The sequence below is a fragment of the Cucurbita pepo genome, chromosome LG11 (genome assembly GCF_002806865.2).
Source record: "Cucurbita pepo subsp. pepo cultivar mu-cu-16 chromosome LG11, ASM280686v2, whole genome shotgun sequence".
Classification (NCBI taxonomy): domain Eukaryota; kingdom Viridiplantae; phylum Streptophyta; class Magnoliopsida; order Cucurbitales; family Cucurbitaceae; genus Cucurbita; species Cucurbita pepo.
The window spans coordinates 8,335,907-8,360,960 of record NC_036648.1 but is presented as its reverse complement, the minus strand read 5'-3'; the positions used below and the strand labels follow the sequence as shown (position 1 = coordinate 8,360,960).

Genomic DNA, 25,054 nt, shown 5'->3' with positions numbered 1-25,054 from the left:
TAAGCGTGTTTTGCTGTAATTTTATGTTGGGTGATCTCCCGGTAATTTGTCTAGGATGCATGTGAGTGAGAACAAAACATGCTAAAAAGACTCGTGTTGGTCTGTGAGGATAGTCTTTACTCTTAGAACGAGAAGTAAGTAACGTGACTATGTGGCACGAGATACAAGGAAATGTCAAAGTCATTAAGTACCAAATTCAGATTCTGAATCTTGATCGAAGTCCTCGGTATGGGTCGCTGTTATGATTCATCTATCATATTGCTCAAAATTTAACAACGTAGTAAAAATATTTTTTTAAAACGTTATATAATTTATAATTAATTTTCATCCATTCTTATTTATTTTAACATTTCTCCATTCTCAAGTGGACATCTAAGCCATCCCTATTAATTTGAATAAAATGCCTTTTAATGGGTAAAAAAAAAAAAAAATAGTCTTTTGCCCAACAATAAGATCCAAAATTAAAGATATTTCCAATTTGATTAATGAATTTATAGCCCATACTTTTAAATAATATTCTTATATTTAGGAAAAAAAATTAATTTCTTAAAATAAAATAATCTCGTTCCGACCGGTACGAAAAACTTATCTACTATTATCGTGATACAACAAGGATACTTCGATTTAAGGTAAAATTTATGGAAAGATAAAATTTTCAGATCTCTCGATAACAACAAAATAATATTTCATATCAAATTATCTTATTACCGACGCTTCGAATTTTCATATAAACTTGACATTTAGTAAAAATGAGACGGGACATGAAACTAAACGAGGTATGAACGAGGACGAAAATATATTTAATTTCTTCGCTTCGTATTTAAGTTATANTACTATTATCGTGATACAACAAGGATACTTCGATTTAAGGTAAGATTTATGGAAAGATAAAATTTTCAGATCTCTCGATAACAACAAAATAACATTTCATATCAAATTATCTTATTACCGACGCTTCGAATTTTCATATAAACTTGACATTTAATAAAAATGAGACGGGACATGAAACTAAAATGAACGAGGATGAAAATATATTTAATTTCTTCGCTTCGTATTTAAGTTATAAAAAAAATATTAAATTTTATAATTTTTTATATTATTTATTTAAAATAAAAACCCTAGTTATGATGGATGGGATGGGGTTGGCATGGCAGACAAAGAGNATATTAAATTTTATAATTTTTTATATTATTTATTTAAAATAAAAACCCTAATTATGATGGATGGGATGGGGTTGGCATGGCAGACAAAGAGGTGATCCTAATTCAATTTGCTTAAGAGAAAAATTAAAAATTAAAAATAATAAATAAATATTAAAAAAGGGAAAAATAAAGGCTGACAAGACATGATAGCGACGTTTTTTTTACTCCAAAAAAATATAAAAATTAAAAACAAGACAGCGAAAGTGGGCCCCAGTGCCAGAGACTCAACCAATCCAACTCATAGATGCCTTCCTTCGTGTGGTGGGACCACGTGGACAAAATGGGCCCACCCTTTTGAAAAAAAATAAAATAATAATTAAAGCAAATTTTNAATTTGCTTAAGAGAAAAATTAAAAATTAAAAATAATAAATAATTAAAAAAAAAAGGAAAAATAAAGGCTGACAAGACATGATAGCGACGTTTTTTTTACTCCAAAAAAATATAAAAATTAAAAACAAGACAGCGAAAGTGGGCCCCAGTGCCAGAGACTCAACCAATCCAACTCATAGATGCCTTCCTTCGTGTGGTGGGACCACGTGGACAAAATGGGCCCACCCTTTTGAAAAAAAATAAAATAATAATTAAAGCAAATTTTATAATAATAATAATAATAATAATTATTATTATTATTATTACTATGTCTCAATTAACAAAAGAAAAAAAAATCTATTTTTTAATANTTTTTTTACTCCAAAAAAATATAAAAATTAAAAACAAGACAGCGAAAGTGGGCCCCAGTGCCAGAGACTCAACCAATCCAACTCATAGATGCCTTCCTTCGTGTGGTGGGACCACGTGGACAAAAATGGGCCCACCCTTTTGAAAAAAATAAAATAATAATTAAAGCAAATTTTATTATAATAATAATAATAATTATTATTATTATTATTATTATTACTATACGTCTCAATTAACAAAAAAAAAAAATCTATTTTTTAATCNTGTCTCAATTAACAAAAGAAAAAAAAATCTATTTTTTAATATTACAAGTTTAAATATTGCATTTGACCCTTAACTAAATTAGATTAGACACCATTTAACTAAATTTATTAGACATAATTAAAAAAATTAATAATGTAATCTTTGACATGACACGTGTGAGAATTTAATAGGGTGATGGTTACTAATTTTGACTTTTGGTTATGAGTGGCCGCAGGTGATTAAAACCCGTGGTGGTTATTCCTTTCTCGACGAAGTACAATTTTCTCTCTCTCTTCCGTACCGTACTCTTTTTAAAAAAATACAATTAAATAGGCTTTTGGTAATTAGTGGGGCCCACATGGTTGGGTGTTATGGGCTTAAAACAATGAATTGGTTATACAAAAAAAGGTCTAATAATGTTGTGGGCCCTTTGTGTTCCATGTTTTGTCTGGCCCATTATCCGCACGCCTTTTATTATTTTAAATATATCATTTTCAAATTTATGCCATTGTTGACTTATATTAAATAATTTACATTGTTTTTTTTTTTTTTTTTGTTATTTTCACAATCAAAATCAAAATTAAAATTTGGGGTTGCCCTTTCACATCATGAAAAGCCATTATTATTATTATTTTTATAATAAAAATAAGCTCGGGAGCAATGTAACACGAATTAGGTTAAACTTACTTTTTCGTTTAAATTACGTCATTTAGCCATATTGATAAAAAAAAAATTAAAATTTAACGCCGATGTTATTGCTCAAAATTATTTGGATTTAAAAATAATTAATGAGATCGTCTTTCTGTATATATTTTTAAAATAATTAATAAAAGAGTGTGCCTAACAGACGTTTTAGAATCATGAGGTTGACAATGATGCGTAACAGATCAAAGTGGACAATATCTACTAGTAGTGAGCTTGAGTCAATTAGGGTATTAATACCCTTTGTTATAAGTGGGAAGTTTGAATTCTCTCCCGAGAAAAGTATTGATCTCGAGAATAAGAGAGAGAAAATTACTACTCAAATCCTAAATCAGTGAAGTGTTTGTTGGAGAGCACGGGCATAGCTCAATTAACATAAGAGGTTTGAGATTCAAATTCTCCACCTAACGTATAGTTGAACCGTGCCTAGCTCAACTAACATAACATAACATAACATATATAGTCTCGACTAAAGGTTCGAGATTTAAATTCTCCACCTAACGTATAGTTGAACCGTGCCTAGCTCAACTAACACAATATATATAGTCTTGACTAAGAGGTTCGAGATTTGAATTCTCCTCCTAACGTATAGCTAAACCGAGCATAACTCAACTAACACAACATATATAGTCTTGACTAAGAGGTTCGAGGTTCGAATTCTCCACCTGATATATAGCTGAACTGAACATAACTCAAGTAACATAACGTATATAGTCTTGACTAAGAGGTTCGAGATTCAAATTCTTCACATCACGTATAGCTGAATGAAATGAAAAGCGTGTCGGGGCAGAGAATAACCTAAATTCTAGAAAAGGAGAGAGAAATAAACAAGAGAGAGAGGGAGAAAACAACCCAAATCTTAAAAGTATGAAACAGAATCACCAAAACCTTAAAGCATGAGAAAAAGAATTAACCAAACCTTAAAAAAAACAGTGTGAGAGAGACAATATCCAAACATTAAGAAATGAATGAGAATAAAAAATTACCCAAAATATAAAAATGGTAACAGAATTCCATTATTATTCAAACATATACATGTGAACATAATTCAATGTATACTAACTTTCTAAATCCATTCATACATTGGAATCTTCCCTCCTAATAATTTTAAATAATTATCGAACTCCGTGAAGATAATAACAATTATTTTTACATCGACGACACGTAGAGTAGAAGAAACTCGAACATTTGACTTTGTAATAAAAAAATATATATGTATGAACTTACGACATGTACGTTGAGAGAAGACTCGAATATCTGACTAAGTAGTCGAGAATAGAGATGTCCATGAGGCGAGTAGAGGACGAGGAAGCTTTTTCTGTCCCCGTACCCGTCCCCGCTTCTCGCAAAATTTTCCATTTATTTTCCTGGGATTTGGGATGGGGATTTCCCGTCATATTTTTGTGGGTTTTGGCCGTTACAAATGATATCAGAATCAGACACCAGACAGTGTACCAACTAGTACGCTAGGGCCTGAAGAGGGGTGGATTGTGAGATCCCACATCGGTTGGAGAGGGGAACGAAACATTCCTTATAAGGGTGTGAAAACCTTCTTCTAGCAGACGCGTTTTAAAAACCTTATGGGGAATCCCGAAAGTGAAAGCATAAAGAATACAATATCTGTTAGCGGTGGGTTTGAGTTGTTACATTCTTAGCCTCGTTTGGGACAGGTCCCTATAGGACCATGTCTTCGTGGGTTAAATGGATAACCCTAATCGAGAGTATATGTCTTAACCAATTGAGCATATTCAAAATATGTATATTTCGTAGCGACTACTTTACACGAGATCAAATTATATTCGGTAAATTCTCTTCTTCCATACATCCAACAGTGTAAATTACTAGCCACGTTATTTCTCGAGACCAACCGAGAGAGAGGGAGGAAAGTTTTTAATAAGGTGGAAGTGAGCACATGGGATGGCTACCCCAACCGCCATAGCATGTAGTTTTTAAAGAGGTTTTAAGGGCATACCATTACTACCCACCATGCTTGTCTCACCCAAAAACAGCACCCCATGTGGGACCAATCCGCAATCCAACGGCTCTCAATACATCACCTTTTAATTCTCCTTTCCCTAATCTCCATCCTCAACCGTTGGATTCAAAAGGGCCTTTTGCCCTTAAAATTCAAAGACACCCTCCTTTAATTTGTGTAGCTCATTACCCAAACACCCTTACCTGCCCATGTCCCCACCTCTTACCTATTTGATTCCCCTTGCTCTTCCCATGTTCCCTACCCCACTCTCCTTGGCCCTACTCCTCTCTTTCTCCTCAATTTCCTTTTTAATTAATTAATCTTTCGGGTCCGATGGCAGTTCAATACTGCTCTAAAAACCATAGGGTCAGAGTCCTTAAGTCACAATCGTATCTCTATAGTTCAATTTTTCACTGTTCATGTACTATTCAGATCTTGTGAATCAAATTGCTCGATATTAAGCGCGTACTTACAGTCTCATTGGCTCTTTTTCCTCAAAATTCACATTGAAATCATGAAATTTGAACATTCCCCAAATACTGTCGAAAACTATCGATGGTGACTCAGTTGTTTCATGCACGCGCTTCATACGACCCAATTAGGGTTTCCAAATTAGGGTTTCAGTTTTAAGCTGGGAGAGTTTCAAATTTGCTCTAATCTAAAAGCTTTCATTCCGTCTCGTTCATGCTTTGATGGGAATCTACGAAATCAGATTAAAAAAACAACCTAGTGAAAAAAAACATGACTTTATTTTATTTTGACTCTCGAATTCTAACGTTATTTTCATTATATTATTATTATTATTATTATTTATTTTTTTTTTTTTTGTAAAATTGAAAATCAAAATAAAATACAACTTGAAGATCAAATAAATTTGTAGCGCGTGGTAAACACGCGCCAAGTAGGGAAGTGGGGAAATTATAGCTCCTTTTGCTTTAATCGCCTTCTATAAAATACGTTTGAGTGTTATTTGAGCTTAACAAGCACTTCATTTCTCCTCTGATTCTCTTCTGCACTTTCTGTTTGTTTCCCGAGAAAATAAAACACAACCCATCAGAAAATTCAAGAAACCCATTTCAGAGAAGGAAAAAAAATGGCGTTCGAGAAAGATCTCAACTTGGAAGCCACCGAGCTCCGATTAGGTCTGCCGGGAACTTCGCCTGACGATCAATCTTCTCCGATCAACCGAATCATCTCCAACAAAAGAGCTTTGCCGTCCGACGACCAGAACCCGCCGGAATCCGGCCGGGACGATAACTCCGATCTCACTAAATCCGCCCAAGAAAATCCCCCACCCACCAAGTAAGCACCTCATAATAAAAACTCAAACTTTATCTCTTATTTGAATAGAATTTGACGAAAAGATTTGAACTTTTCAGGGCACAAGTCGTGGGGTGGCCGCCGGTGAGATCGTTCAGAAAGAATTGTTTTCAAGCTAAGAAAAAAGATGAGGTGGCGGCGGCGGCGACGGCGGCCGGAGGGATGTTCATTAAAGTAAGCATGGATGGAGCTCCTTTTCTAAGGAAAGTTGATCTCAAAACCTATCAAGGATATCCTGAGCTTCTTCAAGCTTTAGAGAACATGTTCAAATTCTCTCTTGGTAATTTTCTTAAACATGGATCTCGACATCATAATCGCTTTAGAATGAAAATTTATTCAACTTTCGTCGTGTTCTTGCAGGTAAGTTTTGCGAGAGAGAAGGGTATAACGGGTCGGAATTTGTTCCAACTTATGAAGATAAAGATGGCGATTGGATGCTTGTCGGTGACGTTCCCTGGGAGTAAGTTTCAATCTCTACCTAAAATAACAAGCATGCAACTTTTTTCTAGTAGTTTCATACATATTTGTCACGACCTAAAAAAATCTTATCAACCCAATTCAACTGATACATCTGAGTTTGATTATGAACTTATTTTGATTGAATTAGCCGATAAATTTTCTTAAAATTAGATTGGATTACTGAACCAACCAGAATTTATCGTTTTTTAGATTCAACCCACGAACAATTTTATTATAACGGTGACGTTCGATAATTTTTTTCGTTGATCGTGAGATTCGGTTTAGGTTTAGGTTTTGGTTCGAGTAACTAACGGTGGGTTTATTCGAAAATTTGTAGAATGTTCATGGGGTCATGCAAGAAGCTTAGGATCATGAAGGGATCAGAAGCCAAAGGGTTGAGCTGTGGATCAGTGTGAAGAACAAAAAAGGAAGAAGAAAAGGGATCAGAGGGCACCCAAATGGCTCTCTTTTTTATGATCATCGGAAAAGCTGCCGAAGTTCATCACAGCCGCCGTGGATTCGCCGGCGACAGCTCCGATGATCCGACCAAATTGTCGTGTAAATTTTAATGAAAAATCAGATCTTGATTTTCTTTTTTAGAGAGAGGTTGATGATGAAGAAACCCAAAAAGACAAGTTTTTTTTTTTTTTTTTTTTTTTTTTGGTGATTATTCATATTAATTCTTGGAAATTATGTTAATTACCTTTGTATATGTAATTTAATGTGACATAATCATCAATTGCAAGAGAAAATATATTTATTTTTTGTTTCTATAATTTTTGTTAAATTGCAACTTTAGTCCTATTTAGTATTTAAATTTTTAGTTTTTAAAATTAATTTATGATTAATTTTAAAAAAATTTATTTTATTTTCTTAATTTTCTCAAATTTGTTTCCCATGGANACTTTAGTCCTATTTAGTATTTAAATTTTTAGTTTTTAAAATTAATTTATGATTAATTTTAAAAAAAAAATTATTTTATTTTCTTAATTTTCTCAAATTTGTTTCCCATGGATGATAATAATAGGCAAATTTACAAATTAAAATGGAAAAGGGATTGAATTTTTTTTTACCAATTATTTTTTTGTTATTAATTTACTATTTTAATTAAAAAATAAATAAAAATTCTAACAAAATTTCAAAGATTACATATAATGTTTTCAAAATAAAAAAAATTGTGATAACAAAAGAAGTTTATTTTTTAAAAATAGATAATTAACTCTAAAAGTAATTTTTAGATAGAAATATAAAATTTAAATCTATTAAAATTTCTCCGATATTTTAAAAATTCGTATTTTATCAACTAAATTAACATAATTTTCAAGACTAACGTGAGATTTGGAGAGAAAAATCAAACATTTTTTTATAATGATATTGAAACCTCTCTCTAGCAGACACATTTTAAAACTGTGAAGCTGACAGCGATACATAACGGATCAAAACAGACAATATCTACCAGTAGTATCTTGGTTGTTACAAATGGTTTCAGAGCTAGACACCGGATGGTGTGCCAACGAAGGACTTGGGCTATTAGAAATGGTATGAGAGACATACACTGGGTGGTATACCAGCTAGGACGCTGGACTCGCAAGGGGAATGCATTGTGAGATCTCATATTGGAGAGGGGAACGAAACATTTTTTATAAGAGTGGATTACTAGTGGGTGACTAACGACCCTAGCAAACTAATTTTACCAGCATTTTGGACCTTGTGGATAAGGCACCAAAATAGTTGAAAATTAAAGAGGGTAATCCACCAATTAAAGCAAACTAATCCAAAAAAATGTTGAACAAATAAACACATTAACCAACTAATTCAACAAACTTAATTATTATCTCCAACTTTAATGAAAGTAATTTATATTATAAATCATATATGATAGTTTCCTTTTTCCCCTTTTTCTTTTTTTTTAAGTATAAATTAATTTTTAAAACCGTAAAAATAAATTATTTAACGGAGAGTTATCATTTTTTAATTTTAAACGGTAAATAAAACAGATTAACTGAGAAATTACAGAATAAGATGGTCTCTAAGTACAATAACCTCCACCCAGCTAAACCATGGTTCGTTACAAGAGAACTCACTCCTGATTTGTCTTACAATACATCATCAAACAATTGTGTTCATATGAGAAAAAACGCTCTTACTTCCATTAAAAAAAAAACATGTCAAAATAATTAGAGATTTACTTCCATATGTAGTGGAAGCAAATCCGACTTCGTGGAGGACTCGTGCCTCAGTAAGCTCAACAAAACCAACCATGTGGATGAAGGTTTATAATCATTTTAATGTCCAATTGCTCCGTCCCAAACAAAATATGAAACTAAGATCGAGACAACAAACTCTAAAAATTTGAAATTAGTTTTTACTCATTGGTAACGACCCAGGCCCACCGCTAGCAGATATTGTCCTCTTTGGGAGCCCTTTCGGGCTCCCCTCCTCAAGGCTTTAAAACACGTCTATTAGGGGAAGGTTTCCACACCTTTATAAGAGGGTGGTTTGTTCTCCTCCCCCAACCAATGTGAGACATCACAATCCACCCTCCTTCGGGGCCCAGCGTCCTCACGGGCAGTATTTCCTTCCTCCAATCGATGTGGGACCGCCCCCAAATCTACCACTTTGGGGGCCAGAGTCCTCACTGGCACACCGCCTTGTGTCTACCCCTTTGGGGAAGAGCGAGAAGGTTGGCACATCCTCTGGTGTCTGGCTCTAATACAATTTGTAAATTTTTAAATTTATTGCTAATTTAAATTAATTCATAATTGATTTTTTAATATGGAAAATAAAAAATTCCAAAAATTAATATCATCGTTTTAATTTTGGAGAAAAAATGTTGAAACGTTGACCATGGAAATGACACGTGGACAAAAATGACCAGAGGAGCGCCCTCCAAAATTATAAATCATTTAAAAAAAAAAAAAAAGAAAAAAAAAAAGAGGAATTATATAGAAAAACCAATCTCAACGCCGAAATCTTTTTTCTCTGTCTTTCTCTCTCTCTCTCTCTCTTAGCTGATAAACTGTGTATTCCCAACTCTTCGTCTTCCTCAAATTCCCCTCTCCGAAACCCTAGCTTCCCATGATTTCCGCATTATAGATCTCCCAGTTCATCCTTGGGTCACGGAAAAGCCCTAATCATGGCGGCCGAGCTAGGCCAGCAAACGGTCGAATTCTCTGCCCTGGTTTCTCGTGCTGCTGAGGACTCCTTCCTCTCCCTCAAAGAACTTGTAGACAACTCTAAATCCTCTGACCAATCCGATTCCGAGAAGAAAATTAACATTCTCAAGTATGTCTACAAGACCCAGCAGAGGGTACTCCGCCTTTATGCCCTTGCCAAGTGGTGCCAACAGGTTGGTTCCTTTACTCTTTGTCTTCCTTTACTTGAATTTTGGAATTTAATGTCTTCTAAGTTTAAACTCTCTCTCTTGGGAATTGAGCATACCCTGATTTTAGTGTTCTTCGTGAATATGGAAGAAGAGTGGCCATTTCTTTAGCTGTTTGCGTCTCTCGGAAGTAGAATTGCTAGGTGAGGCCGTTTCGAATTAGACATCCCACATTCTGGAGGTTATTTTTCTTATAATTGACTATGAATGGCTCATGATCATGTTGATTAGGCTTTGTGGAAGACAAAGTTAGGTATAACTGTATGAGTGCATTAACAATCTTCTTGATTGTTTTTGATTCGAGTCGAGGTGAAGGCTTTTCTGTCTGCCATACTAGGGAAGGAATCTCTGTTCTTGTTTATCTTCGTTGCCCAAGAAGATTGATTGATGGAGGGGTGTGAAGAAGCTATATTGAAGGTTTTTAGTAGGGAGGGCATTCACTTCAGTTAGCTACCCTTGAGGAATTATCTTGTTGGGGTGTAGGATCAAACCAACAATATCAGTATTCAAGATGAGTTGGTATTGGCTAGTTTGATAGTTGGGTTTGTTGACATCGATTTATTTTAGTTGATTAGAAACCATTCCATTCACCAAGGATCATAGAGAAAGATGAAGATTGGCTTTATCTAAGTAGCTACAAGAGGTTACAAGAAAGGCCCGGTTGGCACGGATAAAAAAGGACTATAAATTACAGAATTCTCTGGACAGGAGATCCCATCTAAAAGCTAAAAATCTAGTGAGATTCATAGTCACTGAAGCTCCTATTCTTTACTTCAAATATTTTTGTATTCTTCTCCACCCAAATTTCCCAAAGAAGGTATTTGGCATCATTGTTCCATAGAAATTTAGCTATCTTTAAAAAATGCGAACATGAAAGTTGAACCATGCGCTGTTGCTCACCGTCTATATGAAAACACCAATCAACCCAGGGGCATCCAGAAACTTATGGAAACAGCTAGTACTGAAAGTTGCTCACTGTCTTTGGAAGGTTGCATCCTTGTCCATTAGGGATGGGGTATTGTTTTTTGTTAGAATCCAGTGTATAAGAACGCTGCTCTTCTTGGCAAGTAGTTGTGGTGCTTCTTTCTAGATTCTCTAGCTGTATGGCAACAGATTGGCAATAAGTTTTGGTTGTATCAAATGCATGTACTCTGTTACCAGTATATGCTCAGGCACTTAGTGTTGAAAACTTCTTATGACCATGTGTCTTGCATTTGCCTTTAGGAACACTGTTGGGTTGGTCCCAATTCCTTAAATTTTCTTTTTGCCACCATCTTTATAAATTCTCTACTGCTAGAAATACGAAACTAGCTTCTTGGTTGAGTCCCATTCCCCTAGTTTTTGATTTAGAAGTTAAAATCATAAGAAGTCTTTTGATCTTTCGTTTCTCTTCTTTCTAGTTGTCTTTATAACCTAGGAATACGGGACTGGCTTCTTGATCAGGTCCCTTTCTCTTAATTTTTCATTAGAAGGAATTAAAATGGTGACAAGTCTCTTGATGCAATCAACACCCAAAAAAGTTAAATTGTCAAATGATAACAATTTACTCCATAGCAGTAAGGATAAATGGATGTGACCCCTGGACATCAACTTCACCGTACAATCCCTTTATGCTTCCTTTCTGAACCATGGATCTTTGCCCTTGTATACCTCAATTTGGCAAGGTTGCTGCCCAAAAAAGTTCGAATTTTCCTATGGGAGATGTCCCACGATGCAACAACACCCCAAATATGGTTCAAAAAAGGGCTACTTTTCAAGCTCTCTCGTCCAATTGGTGTCAAACGATAGAGAATCTAGAAGTCAATCTCACCTATTTACCGATTGCCCCTTTACCCGAGGCTTCTGGAATTTGATGCTTGCAATCTTCAATTGGTTCATGACCTTACCAGTCAGCATTTTTTGATTTCACCTCTACTATGCTTACGAGGAATCCTTTCAAACTAGGTTCCTAAACATAATACTCAATCATTGCCCTCAATCTTAATCGACTCCTACAAGTATTTCTTAGAAACTTGCTCCATATGGTTACTTACTTGATTGTAGACTTCTCGAGCTTGTTTGGGGTCTTTGAGGATATTTCAAATTTCTCCAAAATTCCTCAATATGCCCTAAATTAAGTCAAAACAATAAAACTGATGAAAATGGGTAGCTTCAAATTCGTTGAAGAGAAGGTTGAGAAACTAACTGTCGACTGTATGGTTATATTCTCTAACTTGCGTGCATGCCATTTTTCTTTCCTTCCTTCTTTTTTATTTATTTATTTATTTTTGAAAAACATCTTTTATTTATTTTCTTGAAATTCCAGGTGTTACAGTAGACATGAGTTCATCCACTTGGCCTTTTACATTTTTATATTCCTTTTTTAAAGTTAAATTCAAAGTTGATAATTTGGATAAGGGATACACTTCTCTTCATTCTTAAATTATATTTTCTCTTGTTTTACTCTCTACCTCTTTGCTTGCAGGTTCCATTGATTCAATACTGTCAGCAACTTGCATCAACTTTGTCGAGTCATGATACATGCTTTACACAAACTGCAGATTCTTTATTCTTCATGCATGAGGGGCTACAGCAAGCTCGTGCACCTATTTATGATGTTCCATCTGCTACTGAAATTCTCCTTTCTGGCACCTATGAGCGTCTACCAAAATGTGTAGAAGATATCAGTATTCAGGGAACACTAACTGAAGAACAACAAAAGAATGCGTTAAAAAAGTTGGAGATTTTAGTACGGTCTAAGTTACTGGATGTCTCACTTCCAAAAGAAATTTCTGAAGTAAAAGTCAGTGATGGTACAGCACTGCTTCGTGTAGATGGGGAATTTAAGGTTTTAGTTACTCTTGGCTACAGAGGACACTTATCGATGTGGAGAATACTGCATTTGGAGCTGCTAGTTGGAGAGAGAAGGGGACTTGTGAAACTGGAAGAAGTGCACCGTCATGTCCTTGGAGATGATTTGGAACGCAGGATGGCTGCAGCTGAAAATCCATTCACTACACTATATTCAATTTTGCATGAACTTTGCATTTCACTCGTTATGGATACTGTCTTAAAGCAAGTGCATTCTCTTAGACAAGGAAGATGGAGAGATGCTATTCGATTTGATATCATATCTGATGGTATGACAGGTGGTTCCTCACAATTTAACCATGATGGAGAAACTGACTTATCTGGTCTTCGAACCCCGGGGTTGAAAATCATGTATTGGTTGGATTTTGATAAAAACACTGGCAGTTCTGATCCAGGATCATGTCCTTTCATTAAAATTGAACCTGGACCAGATATGCAGATAAAGTGTATCCACAGTACATTTGTCATAGATCCGATAACCAACAAGGAAGCAGAATTTTCTCTTGATCAAAGTTGCATCGATGTTGAAAAGTTGCTGTTGAGAGCTATATGTTGTAACAAATATACTCGGCTTCTTGAAATTCAAAAAGAATTGAAGAAAAATATTCAAATTTGTCGAACAGAAGATGATGTTCTTCTTCAGCACCATGTTGAGGAGCCTAATGTTGACCATAAAAAGGTTGAACGTTTACATCATTCCTTTTCTTCATACTCCTATAAATTTTACTGCGTTGAACAATAAAGTTGTTTTGTCATGTCTAGTTTACTACTCTCTTCTCCCTTTAATTTAGACATGAAGGGTGCTTTGTTTGAATACTACCATCCCCCATCACAACCATTTATACGGGATGGTATTTTTAGTCTTTTCCGACTTTAGGCTCAGGATCATTCGATTAGAAAAGTCAATTCATTAAGGTGAGAGTTAACAGGATTTAGGAAGAAATGGTGAAGGGTTTGCGCTCAGTTGTGTATAAGAGTTTATGTTTGTGGTTCTCGTTCACCATTGTGAGAATTTTTTTATGGTCTTCTTTTTCCTTCCCATCTTTTATTGAGGCATAATCTTCAGAGGACATGCAATTTCTTGATTGAGGCAATTTCATTTTATGGTATCAATTACTTTTATTTTTTCTTAATTTCATGTCCTTTATTTTATTCCATTATTTTTCAAGTGAAAATGGTTTGCATATCTGCAAATCATGGTTATTTGCAATTAGAAAAGTGGTTAGGCTTTTCATTTTTTGTTCTCTTTGCTACTGGTCGTAGGAATTTGCTATTTATCTATTTTTGCTGCATACGTATGTAATGGCACTGAACTAGATTTCCTCTTTCTTTACTCTTCTTATAACATCTTCCTTCTTTGCAGAAGGATAAAATTCATGACCCCTCTGCATATGAGGGAGAAGAAATATTACGGGTGCGTGCTTACGGCTCATCATTCTTCACCCTTGGAATAAATACAAGGTATTCTTCTTTTGAGATGATATTAGCTAAAAAGAAAATAAAGTTGCTACACTACATTAGGTGTTTGATGGATTTTCAATTATTTATGATTAAAATTTCATATCAAGCCAAAATCAAGTAAATCGAGTTTGGTAAAGCAAACTTAACTAATGATCAATTTGATCATTTGATAAATATTTGCTCTGAAATTTAAAATTAAATAAATACAATTTATCCTTCTTGAAAAGAAATACAGGATGGTACAGAATGCTACAATTTATACTTTTCTATCAATTAGCGTAATTTCCCATGTCAACATGCTTCTCCTATATTTTTGACAAATTTGGAAGAGAATTTTATAAATTGCAATTCCTTAAATTGTTTATTTGTTTTTAGTGGAATTAATGCTACAGTTCTTATATAAAAAGAAAGAAAGAATTAGTGCTACATTCAACATATCCTAGTGCGAAATTATTTTGCATGCATTGAGGATATATGTATATTTACACAAAGGAATAGGTAGAACTGGTGGTAAATGGAAATTTGTTGGACTAATAACGGTAAGAAGGAAGAATAACTAAAAATCGAACCGGAGAATTTTATGTAATCAGTAAATTGCATCTATGATAAGTTGCAAAGTAGAGAAAGAGAAGGAACGAAACTATTTCCAAATTGATTGTGGAGGTTATTCAATGTGAAGAATTCAGTTGTGTATTCATATTCTTTTTAATTTATAAAAATTAAGGATTATACAACCAAAGAGTCCATGTTTTATTTAATATAATTATTTATGTTGATGGTTATGATAATAAGTGTAGTTAAAGTATTGGAAGCGTTTGTTTGTAGAACTTCTTTTCTATGAATGTGGTTATGATTTTATAGATTGGTTTCACAAAAAATTCACGAAACAATGATTTTATAAACTGGTAGTTAAAATCATTCGAGAGTTTGATTAATTCAACATAAAAAAGAATAGTACCACAATATTTATGGAATTAATCCTAATGTTTGTGTACCATCGAAATTGCCGAGAGAAAAGTTATAGATGTCAATTAAGTATTGTAAACTGTGATTAAATGCAGGTGATCTTTCATTAAAACATATTAGTCCAAAAAATGTTTCAGTTTAATGTTGCCTTTTAGTATATCATAGATTTCCTTCAGCTTCTTTGTCTCTTACCTACGATTTTGTTTGTAGGAATGGTCGCTTTCTTCTTCAGTCTTCCCACAATAAACTTGCAACCGCATCACTGACAGATTGTGAAGAAGCTTTAAATCAAGGAAGTATGAATGCAACTGATGTTTTTATAAGATTGAGAAGCCGAAGTATTCTGCATCTGTTTGCATCTATTAGTAGATTTATGGGTCTTGAGGTATGGTTGTGCGTCTTATGTTCTTTGTAAAGAAGGAAACGACGTGATACATTGTGATTGCTACTAAGTGTTGTATAAATAAAAATCTAAATCTCTAAACATTTGCAGGTATATGAAAATGGGTCTTCTGCGGTTCGATTGCCAAAGAACATTTCAAATGGTTCAGCCATGTTGCTGATGGGATTTCCAGATTGCGGGAATTCATACTTTTTGTTCATGCAGCTTGACAAGGATTTCAAACCCCAGTTTAAATTGCTGGAGACGAAGTCAGATCCTACTGGTAAAGCCCGTGGTCTTAGTGATCTAAGCAATGTGATACACATGAAGAAAATTGACGTTGATCAGATACAGATACTTGAAGACGATCTGACCTTTAGTCTGCTTGACTGGGGAAAGCTGTTGCCCTCTTTACCAAATTCTGTCACAAATCAAACTTCCGAAAATGGTCTTCTTTCTGATATGAGCCTTCATGGTGCTCTGCAGATTGCTGGATATCCTCCATCCAGTTTCTCATCTGTTGTTGATGAAGTGTTTGGGTTGGAGAAGGGGCCTCCCACTGTACCTAATTTTTCCGTTTCAAATCCTTCTCAGTCTTTCAATTCAGCTGCATCTCCTTATGGTTCTCTCTCTAGTATTCATAATGTAAAGGGAGTTTCTTCTCCGAAGTGGGAAGTCGGTATGCAGCCATCCCAGGGTAATAATGTTGCGAAGCTCTCAAATATTCCTTCGCACAGCAACGGTTCCTTGTATTCAACAAGCAATTTAAAGGGTTCAGTGCATTCGACATCCCTGGGTTCTATTTCTTCTGGTCCGGGAAGGGGTGCTGCTATGAGACGACTTTCAAATTCAAAATCTGAACAGGATTTAACTTCCCTTAGATTCCCAAATCCTGTTGAGGTTGGTTCTTATACTGCGTTGGATGATGATCATATAAGTATGCCAAATGATACGTCAAAGGATGGGCTGTACGCAAATAGGTCTTCTCGGCTATTGTCTCCATCGCAACATGGTGGCTCTCGAATTTCTGCAAGCATAAAACCTAATGGATCCAGAAGTTCGCCAACTGCAGCTCCAACAGGGTCTTTAAAGCCTTCTGGATCTTGCTCATTGGTTTCTACTCCCGTATGTAAGACACTTTCTCTGAGTTTCTATGTTATTGGTTGACTGCGTGTAATTTAACAATTGAAGCTCTGAACTTATAAAAAAGGGATAGTTGTTTACTTTCACTAACTTGAGAGATGTACATTTTTCAGCCCAGAATCAAGATTCTTGCTCTAGTCCCGTGTATGAAAGTGGTCTAAAAAGTGACAGTTTTCCGAAGCGTACCGCTTTAGATGTGCTGAGCTTAATCCCGTCACTTAAAGGTATTGATGCACCTAATGGACTCTCTAAGAGAAGGAAGGTCTTGGAATCAGCTAGATTTACTAAACCCTCATCACAGTTGCTTATTTCAAAAGAAATGGTATCCAAAACTGAATACAGTTACGGTAACCTTATTGCTGAAGCGAACAAAGGCAGTGCACCTTCGAGTACATATGTCTCTGCTCTGCTTCATGTAATCAGACACTGTTCACTATGTATCAAACATGCCAGGCTTACCAGCCAGATGGATGCACTTGATATTCCATATGTTGAAGAAGTTGGTTTAAGAAATGCATCAACAAATATATGGTTCCGGCTTCCATTTGCCAGAGATGATTCCTGGCAACACATATGCTTGAGACTTGGAAGGCCTGGAACCATGTGTTGGGATGTCAAGATACGTGACCAGCACTTCAGAGATTTGTGGGAGCTTCAGAAGAAAAGTAGTAAGTCTCCATGGGGCCCTGATGTTCGAATAGCGAATACATCTGACAAAGACTCTCACATTCGTTATGATCCGGAAGGTGTTATTCTCAGTTATCAATCAGTAGAGGCAGATAGCATAGACAAGTTGGTGGCAGATATACGAAGGCTCTCCAATGCAAGAACGTTTGCCATTGGGATGCGAAAACTGCTTGGGGTTGGAACAGATGCGAAGCTAGAAGAAAGTAGTCTGACCTCAGATGTCAAGGCACCAGTTACGAAAGGTGCACCTGACACGGTGGATAAGTTAACCGAACAGATGAGGAGGGCATTTAGAATTGAGGCAGTTGGGTTAATGAGCTTGTGGTTTAGTTTTGGTTCTGGTGTGCTGGCACGTTTTGTTGTAGAGTGGGAATCAGGTAAAGAGGGTTGCACTATGCACGTTTCACCTGATCAACTTTGGCCTCATACAAAGGTGCGTCTATTATATATGTGCCTTTGTCATGTTTTCTTCCAGTCATTAGGACATGAGTTCAAAAATTTGCCTGGATATATTTTCAGTTTTCATAAATATGTTAATGTGTATATATTTTCTGGTGTGAACAGTTTTTGGAAGATTTTATAAACGGAGCTGAAGTTGCATCACTCTTGGATTGCATTCGTCTCACTGCTGGACCACTACATGCTCTTGCAGCAGCAACCCGACCTGCTCGAGCTGGTCCTGTTTCAACCCTTCCTGGCATAGCTGCAGCTCTCTCATCCTTTCCAAAACATGGAGGATACACACCAACCCAGAGTGTTTTACCTGGCAGTTCAGCCGCGAACACTGGCCAAGTTACCAATGGCCCAATTGGGAACACTGTTTCTGCAAATGTTTCTGGCCCTCTTGCAAATCATAGCCTTCATGGGGCTGCAATGTTAGCTGCTGCTGGGCGTGGCGGGCCTGGCATTGCTCCTAGTTCATTGTTGCCAATAGATGTTTCTGTTGTGTTGCGTGGTCCATATTGGATAAGAATAATATATCGAAAACAATTTGCAGTTGACATGCGCTGCTTTGCAGGAGATCAAGTGTGGTTACAACCAGCAACGCCTGCGAAGGTCAACCCTTCCGTTGGAGGGTCATTACCATGCCCACAATTCCGGCCATTTATTATGGAGCATGTTGCCCAAGAATTAAATGGCTTAGAGCCAAACTTCCCAGGTGTTCAACAAACCGTTGGATTGTCAGCCCCAAACAATCAGAATCCAAATTCGAGCTCGATCACTGCTGCAAATGGAAACAGACCTAGTCTTCCTGGTTCTCCTGCAATGCCTAGGGCAGGAAATCAGGTGGCTAACATAAATCGTGTAGGAAATGCTCTGTCTGGATCTTCAAATTTGGTTTCTGTGAGCTCAGGATTGCCATTACGGAGATCACCAGGCACCGGTGTCCCTGCACACGTGAGAGGTGAACTGAATACAGCCATTATTGGACTGGGGGATGATGGGGGCTATGGAGGAGGTTGGGTTCCTCTTGTTGCTCTGAAGAAAGTTCTGAGAGGTATTCTCAAATACCTCGGAGTTCTTTGGCTGTTTGCCCAGCTTCCAGATCTTCTGAAAGAGATCCTAGGTTCAATTTTGAGGGACAACGAAGGTGCATTGCTGAATTTGGATCCTGAGCAGCCTGCCTTACGTTTCTTTGTGGGGTAAGTATGTTGCTGTTTTAATCCTATTTGTTTGATTTTGCTCTTATTTATTCATCACAACTTTGCTTTTCTTTTGAACTGCCCTCCAAAAACTGAATTCATGTTCCTTACTTTTGCACAAAAACCTGAGAGGTTCTGAATTTCTCCCAAAATTTTCTGATGAAGATGCAATAATAAAAAACATGTTCATTACTTCAACATGTGTTGTGCTACAGAACTTTGTTTTTATGGTAATTTCTGAAGGAATTTGCAATTCATCCAAGTACATATGTTGTGTAGGGGATATGTATTTGCTGTAAGCGTTCATAGAGTTCAACTGCTTCTCCAAGTGCTTAGCGTGAAGCGTTTCCATCATCAACAACAACAGCAACAAAACTCCACTACAGCACAAGAGGAGTTGACACAAACAGAAATTGGTGAAATATGTGATTATTTTAGCCGTCGTGTTGCATCAGAGCCATACGATGCTTCTCGTGTTGCCTCTTTCATTACTCTCCTCACGTTGCCAATATCGGTTTTAAGGGAATTTTTGAAATTGATAGCATGGAAAAAGGGAGTGGCTCAGGCACAGGGTGGAGATATTGCTCCTGCACAAAAACCCCGCATCGAATTGTGTCTTGAGAATCATTCTGGGTTGAGTATAGATGAAAAGTCTGAACGATCGACTTCGAAAAGCAATATCCATTATGATAGGCAACACAACTCTGTTGATTTCGCTCTCACTGTTGTACTCGATCCTGCTCATATACCACACATGAATGCAGCGGGTGGTGCTGCCTGGTTGCCATACTGTGTCTCAGTGAAGTTGAGATATTCCTTCGGTGAAAGCCCCGTTGTTTCGTTTCTTGGTATGGAAGGAAGCCACGGGGTCCGAGCATGCTGGCTACGCGTTGATGACTGGGAAAAATCTAAACAGAGGGTGGCTCGAACAGTCGAAGTGAGTAATTCAACCGGAGATGTTAGCCAAGGAAGGTTGAGAATTGTAGCAGATAGTGTCCAGAGAACATTGCATATGTGCCTTCAAGGATTGAGAGAGGGTAGTGAAATAACAGCAATTGCAGGCTCAACCTCGTAATGGGCAAATGTACCTGCCTCTCATTGGTATGGCATTATTTCACCATTTACTACATGTTCTTAAATCTTCGATCGACGAAGCACGCAACGACAGCGGAAGGTAGTTTATCGCAGAGATGACGATAAAATTGTGGGATAAAGTTGGAGGATCTTGTAACATTAGACTTCATTGGAGATGTGGCAACATGTCTAGGGAAATTTTTGGTCTAATTAGCTGATTTAGAGTTTCAGATTGATAGGTGCTGCTAGTTCGAATTGGATGCAGGTAAAGTAATGGTATTAGGCTCTTATAATATGCTTTAATGTCGGCCTATTGTAACATTGGGAAATCATTTTTTGGGTCTGATTTTGTAAATATTACACTAATCAGGCGATGTGTAAATTTAGTATGTTACACTTGTACACCTCCATACCCACTCTGCCTCAGCTGTTTCACTCCAACTCTGGAAAATAGGTTCCTCCATGTTATAAAGAGTACTCATTTAACCTAATGTTAAACTTGTGCAAGATGCCATTACCTCCTCCTCTTCCTTTCGCAATTCTTTCTTTAACATGTTTCATGGACTTATATTTATGTTTGGTACGAGATCCCACATCGATTAAAGAGGGGAACGAAACATTCTTCAAAAGGGTGTGGAAACTTCTCCCCTCCCTTGCAGACACATATTAAAACCTTGAGGGGAAACCCGTAAGAAAAAGCTCAAAGTGGACAATATCTACTAACAATGGGCTTGGACGGTTACAAATGGTATTAGAGCTAGACACGGATGATGAACCAGTGAAGAGGTTGAGCTCGAAAAAGGTGGACACGAGACGGTGTGCCAGTACCATAAATCTTGCACACATTTCATAAATCTCTACTCGGAGTGCTAGCTGTCATGAATAGTCAATTCCTAAAAGGAATTGCTGTCAATTATTTCATAAACAAATATGTATTTTCATGTCTGATTCAAAGGATGCATTTACATCGATATATCAATTTAATCAAACCTGTATTCAGAAGACAAAAGGTAAGAATTTAAGTTGGCATTTCAATTTGAATTCATACACAAGTTTGGTTCCAAACTCCATTCAACTACTCATCAACGTGTCTCTTTCCCTAAAAAGATTGAGAAGGGCATACCCGTTTCCTGCAACTATCTTGATCTTTGTAATCTTCTTTGTGGAATAACCAATAAAAAAATGTTAGCAACACGATCGTTCAGTGGTGCCGAGTATGACTCCAAGTGACTCGACGTGAGGAGCAAACAACACTTTTAAAAAGTACTACTTCCTTCATTGACCCAAAGAATGAATTCAAGTTGAGGTCGATATTCAAATCCGAGCTCTTGAAACCTTTCGACGAATTTCAACGGTTAGTTAAGTGTATCAAATAGCATAGACTACGGGAAACTTCTCCCATTCACGATGAGGGATCAAAACTTGCAAAGAGCCAAAAATTGTTGAACTCCGAAGTTTGTTTGCTAAAGGTACGATAAGACGAAAAGAGCTCTACTAATAAGGTGATTGAGCCCCTTGGTGTCATTTCTTTTCAAATGAGCTCTTGAAACCTTTCAACGAATTTCAATTGTTAGCCAAGTGAATCAAATAGCACAAACTACGAAAAACTTCTCCCATTCACGATATGGGATCAAAACCTGCAAAGAGACAAAAATTGTTGAACTCCTCTGAAGTTTGTTTGCTAGAGGTACGATAAGACGGAGGGAGCTCTATTGCTAAGGAGGTTGAGCCCCTTGGTGACGTTTCTTTTCAACCGAGCTCTTGAAACCTTTCAACGAATTTCAACTGTTAGCCAAGTGAGCTTGTGATGGAACATCCGGTTCCAACTTCATTTCACTTGTTAGAAAGCTTAGCGTAGAGCAGATGTCCATCCATCTTGGATGCTGCTTATTTGCAGCTGTAAAATCATGGACCGTACCATCCACCACCACACTACTACAGCCAGCAATCTTTTTCACTCCCCTGCTGTTCATTACTTCTCTAATGCTGTCCGAATGGCTCCACCTCCCACACGTCGCATACACGTTAGACAACAAAATGTATCCACCCTCTTTTTCGGGCTCGAATTTGAGCAGCTCCATCAAAGCTTTCTCTGCTAGTTCCATATTTCCGTGCATCCTACACGCACTCAGTACTGCTCCCCAGATAGACTGACTGGGTTTCATAGGCATCTTTTCTACCACACCAATGGCATCCGACAACCTACCTGAACGACACAACAGATCGACCAAACATCCAAAATGTTCGACCCCTGGTTCGATACTGTATCTATTCTTCATACTGCTAAATATTTTGAGCCCTTCATCAATTAATCCGCTGTGGCTACATGCTGTGAGAACTGAAACGAAAGTCACATCGTTCGGCTTTGTTTCGGTCTGCATATCAGAGAATAGTTCCAGAGCTTTGTTTCCATATCCATGAAAGGCAAATCCAGTGATCATTGTTGTCCAAATTGTGACATCTTTTTCAGAAATTTGATTGAAAACAACTGAAGCTCTTTCGATGCTTCCACACTTGCAATACATGTCAATCAACGCAGAGCCCGAAAATGCATCTATTTTTATCTGAATTTTCACTGCTAATCCATGAATCCATCTCCCCTGATCTAAAGCTCCCATTTCTGCTACTGCAGAGATCATGTGAACCATCGTGACCTTGTCGGGTTTAACATTCTCGGCAAACATACGAGTAAACAAACTTTTGACCATCACATAATCACCATTCTGTGCATAACCAGAAATTAAAGAGTTCCAGGAGACAATATCTCTTGTAGGAATCTGATTAAAAACCTCACAAGCAAGTTCCAATTCACCTACCTTGGCATATCCCGCAATCATCGTATTCCATGAAACCGCGTCCTTCTCCATCGGCATATCAAAAACTTTTCGAGCAAGCTTCAATTCATTGCACTTCACATACATGTCCAAAAGTGCATTATACAATATCAAATTTGAAGAACCATTGGACTTCACTATCTGTGCATGAACAGATTTTCCCAACTTTACCTCACCCAACTGGCCACATGACAAGAAAAGGCCTAACATAGTGATATCATCAGGCTCAAAACCATGAGCCCTCATATCATGGAATAGTTCCAACACTCCTAAAATGTCTCCCATCTTAGCAAGTCCAACAATCATGATATTATAGGAGACAACATCTCGACTCGACATTTCATCGAACATTTGGCGGGCAGAGCCAAAACATCCGTTGTCTAAGTACATCTTGATCAGTGAATTTTGCAAGTATCCTTCATTAGCCAGCAAACCAATAACTAAGGCATGAACATGAATCTGTTTCAATTCAGCAACACATTTTGTAATTTGAAGAAGGTAAAGGAGTGTTTGCCTATCTGGGTAAATGCCCTTTTGGAGCATAGAACTATAAATTGAAAAAGCCTTCTCAGTTGAAAATGAAAAGCCTAAGATCATGGTGTTGAATATAAAAACATTTGGATCAGGAGTGAAGTGATTAAACAGAAGAATTGCCCATTCCAGATTCTCAGGATGTGAAACAGCAGAGAAAAAAAGAAGCCTACTCATGGGAAATGTTTGGCCCATCAAATTGTTTCTCATCATGTGTCCTAAAATCTGCTTGAATTGGATTCTTGAGTTGCATTTTTCAAGCAAAACAAGAGATGGGTGATTGAGTTTAAGGTTCACAGTTGGATCCCAGTTGATCCTTCTACCTGTTGAAGATGAACTAAGAAGGCGAACGCCTCGCCCATAGCGGAACATAAGTAAAACTTCAAAAGGGAACTCAAATTCTTTGTATAAATCATTAGAGATTGAAATGGATGATCAATTGAAGAAGAAAATACCCGGCACTGATTTCAAATCTTCTCGTGGTATTTCTGTTCCATGAATTAGGGCTTAAGGGGTGGGTTCCAAAGGCAGAGTCTCTGTAGTTTGGTTCTTGATTGACGCCATGGGAAGTCATTGGAGGGACGGAGAACAACATTCACAAGCGGTTGCAATTTATGTCAGGTTAAATATGAATCAAGCTCCATATTAAAAATGTTTTTTTTTCTTAATATATTTTAAGATTTATTTATGTAGCTGCTACCTAATTTAGATTGGGATGGGATGCAGAACCATTCAAGCTTCACATGATTAATTTTGTTCTTACCTTTTCTTTGCAATTCTATATAATTTAGATTGCATGTTAGAATCATTCATGTAATGCCCAAAATCCACCGCTAGCAGATATTGTCCTCTTTGGGCTTCCGGGAAGGTTTCCACACTCTTGGAAACGGTGGTTTGTTCTCCTCCCAACCAATGTGGGACATCACAATCCACCTCTTTCGGAGTCCAGCGTCCTCGCTGGCACTCTTTCCTTCCTCTAATCGATGTGGGACCGCCCCCAAATCCACCCCCTTTGGGGCCTAGCATCCTTACTGACACACCGCCTCATGTCTACTCCCTTCGGGGAACAGCGAGAAGACTAGCACATCGTCCAATGTCTGGCTTTGATACCATTTGTAACGCCCCAAATCCACCGCTAGCAGATATTGTCCTTTTTGGGCTTTCCCTTTCGGGCTTCCCTCAAGACTTTAAAACGCGTCTACTAGGGGAAGGTTTCCACAACCTTATAAATGGTGGTTTGTTCTCCACCCCGACTAATGTAGGACATCACAATTCAAGTTTGACATAATCGATCTTGCTTGTAAAATGATTCGAATCTCAAACAAGTGTTCTTAACTTAAGATGTGTTGATTCCTTATCATTTAGTATCATTTCTTATTATTTGATACCAGAGCTTTCCCTTGAGTTGATTCCTTATCATTTGGTATCAAATGTTTATCTTAGGTTGATTCCGTATCATTTAGTATCAGAGTTTTCCCTTGAGTTGATTCCTCGTCAGAAAGGTTCCCAGTTGGACTCAAC

The 25,054-nt window shown here is 37.0% G+C and overlaps 3 protein-coding genes across 3 annotated transcripts; 2 read left to right on the top strand and 1 right to left on the bottom strand.

Annotated features, from left to right (window-relative positions):
* The first annotated feature begins 5,765 nt into the window (after positions 1-5,765).
* Positions 5,766-7,353, top strand: LOC111806170 (auxin-induced protein 22D-like). The gene is made up of 4 exons (XM_023691542.1): positions 5,766-6,103; positions 6,181-6,401; positions 6,482-6,581; positions 6,918-7,353. Exons 1-4 carry the CDS (start codon positions 5,895-5,897, stop codon positions 6,994-6,996), a joined length of 609 nt encoding a protein of 202 aa, XP_023547310.1. The 5' UTR covers positions 5,766-5,894; the 3' UTR covers positions 6,997-7,353.
* A 2,194-nt stretch (positions 7,354-9,547) lies between these two features.
* On the top strand, positions 9,548-20,692 carry LOC111806168 (mediator of RNA polymerase II transcription subunit 14-like). Its single transcript, XM_023691539.1, has 8 exons — positions 9,548-9,929; positions 12,427-13,491; positions 14,176-14,273; positions 15,450-15,624; positions 15,733-16,750; positions 16,878-17,884; positions 18,016-19,094; positions 19,374-20,692. The coding sequence occupies exons 1-8, from the start codon at positions 9,717-9,719 to the stop codon at positions 20,167-20,169; spliced, it is 5,451 nt and encodes a 1,816-aa protein (XP_023547307.1). The 5' UTR covers positions 9,548-9,716; the 3' UTR covers positions 20,170-20,692.
* Positions 20,693-21,047: 355 nt separating this feature from the next.
* LOC111805061 (pentatricopeptide repeat-containing protein At3g04750, mitochondrial) lies at positions 21,048-24,114 on the bottom strand. Its single transcript, XM_023689929.1, has one exon. The coding sequence runs from the start codon at positions 23,903-23,905 to the stop codon at positions 21,950-21,952; it is 1,956 nt and encodes a 651-aa protein (XP_023545697.1). The 5' UTR covers positions 23,906-24,114; the 3' UTR covers positions 21,048-21,949.
* Between the last annotated feature and the right edge of the window lie 940 nt (positions 24,115-25,054).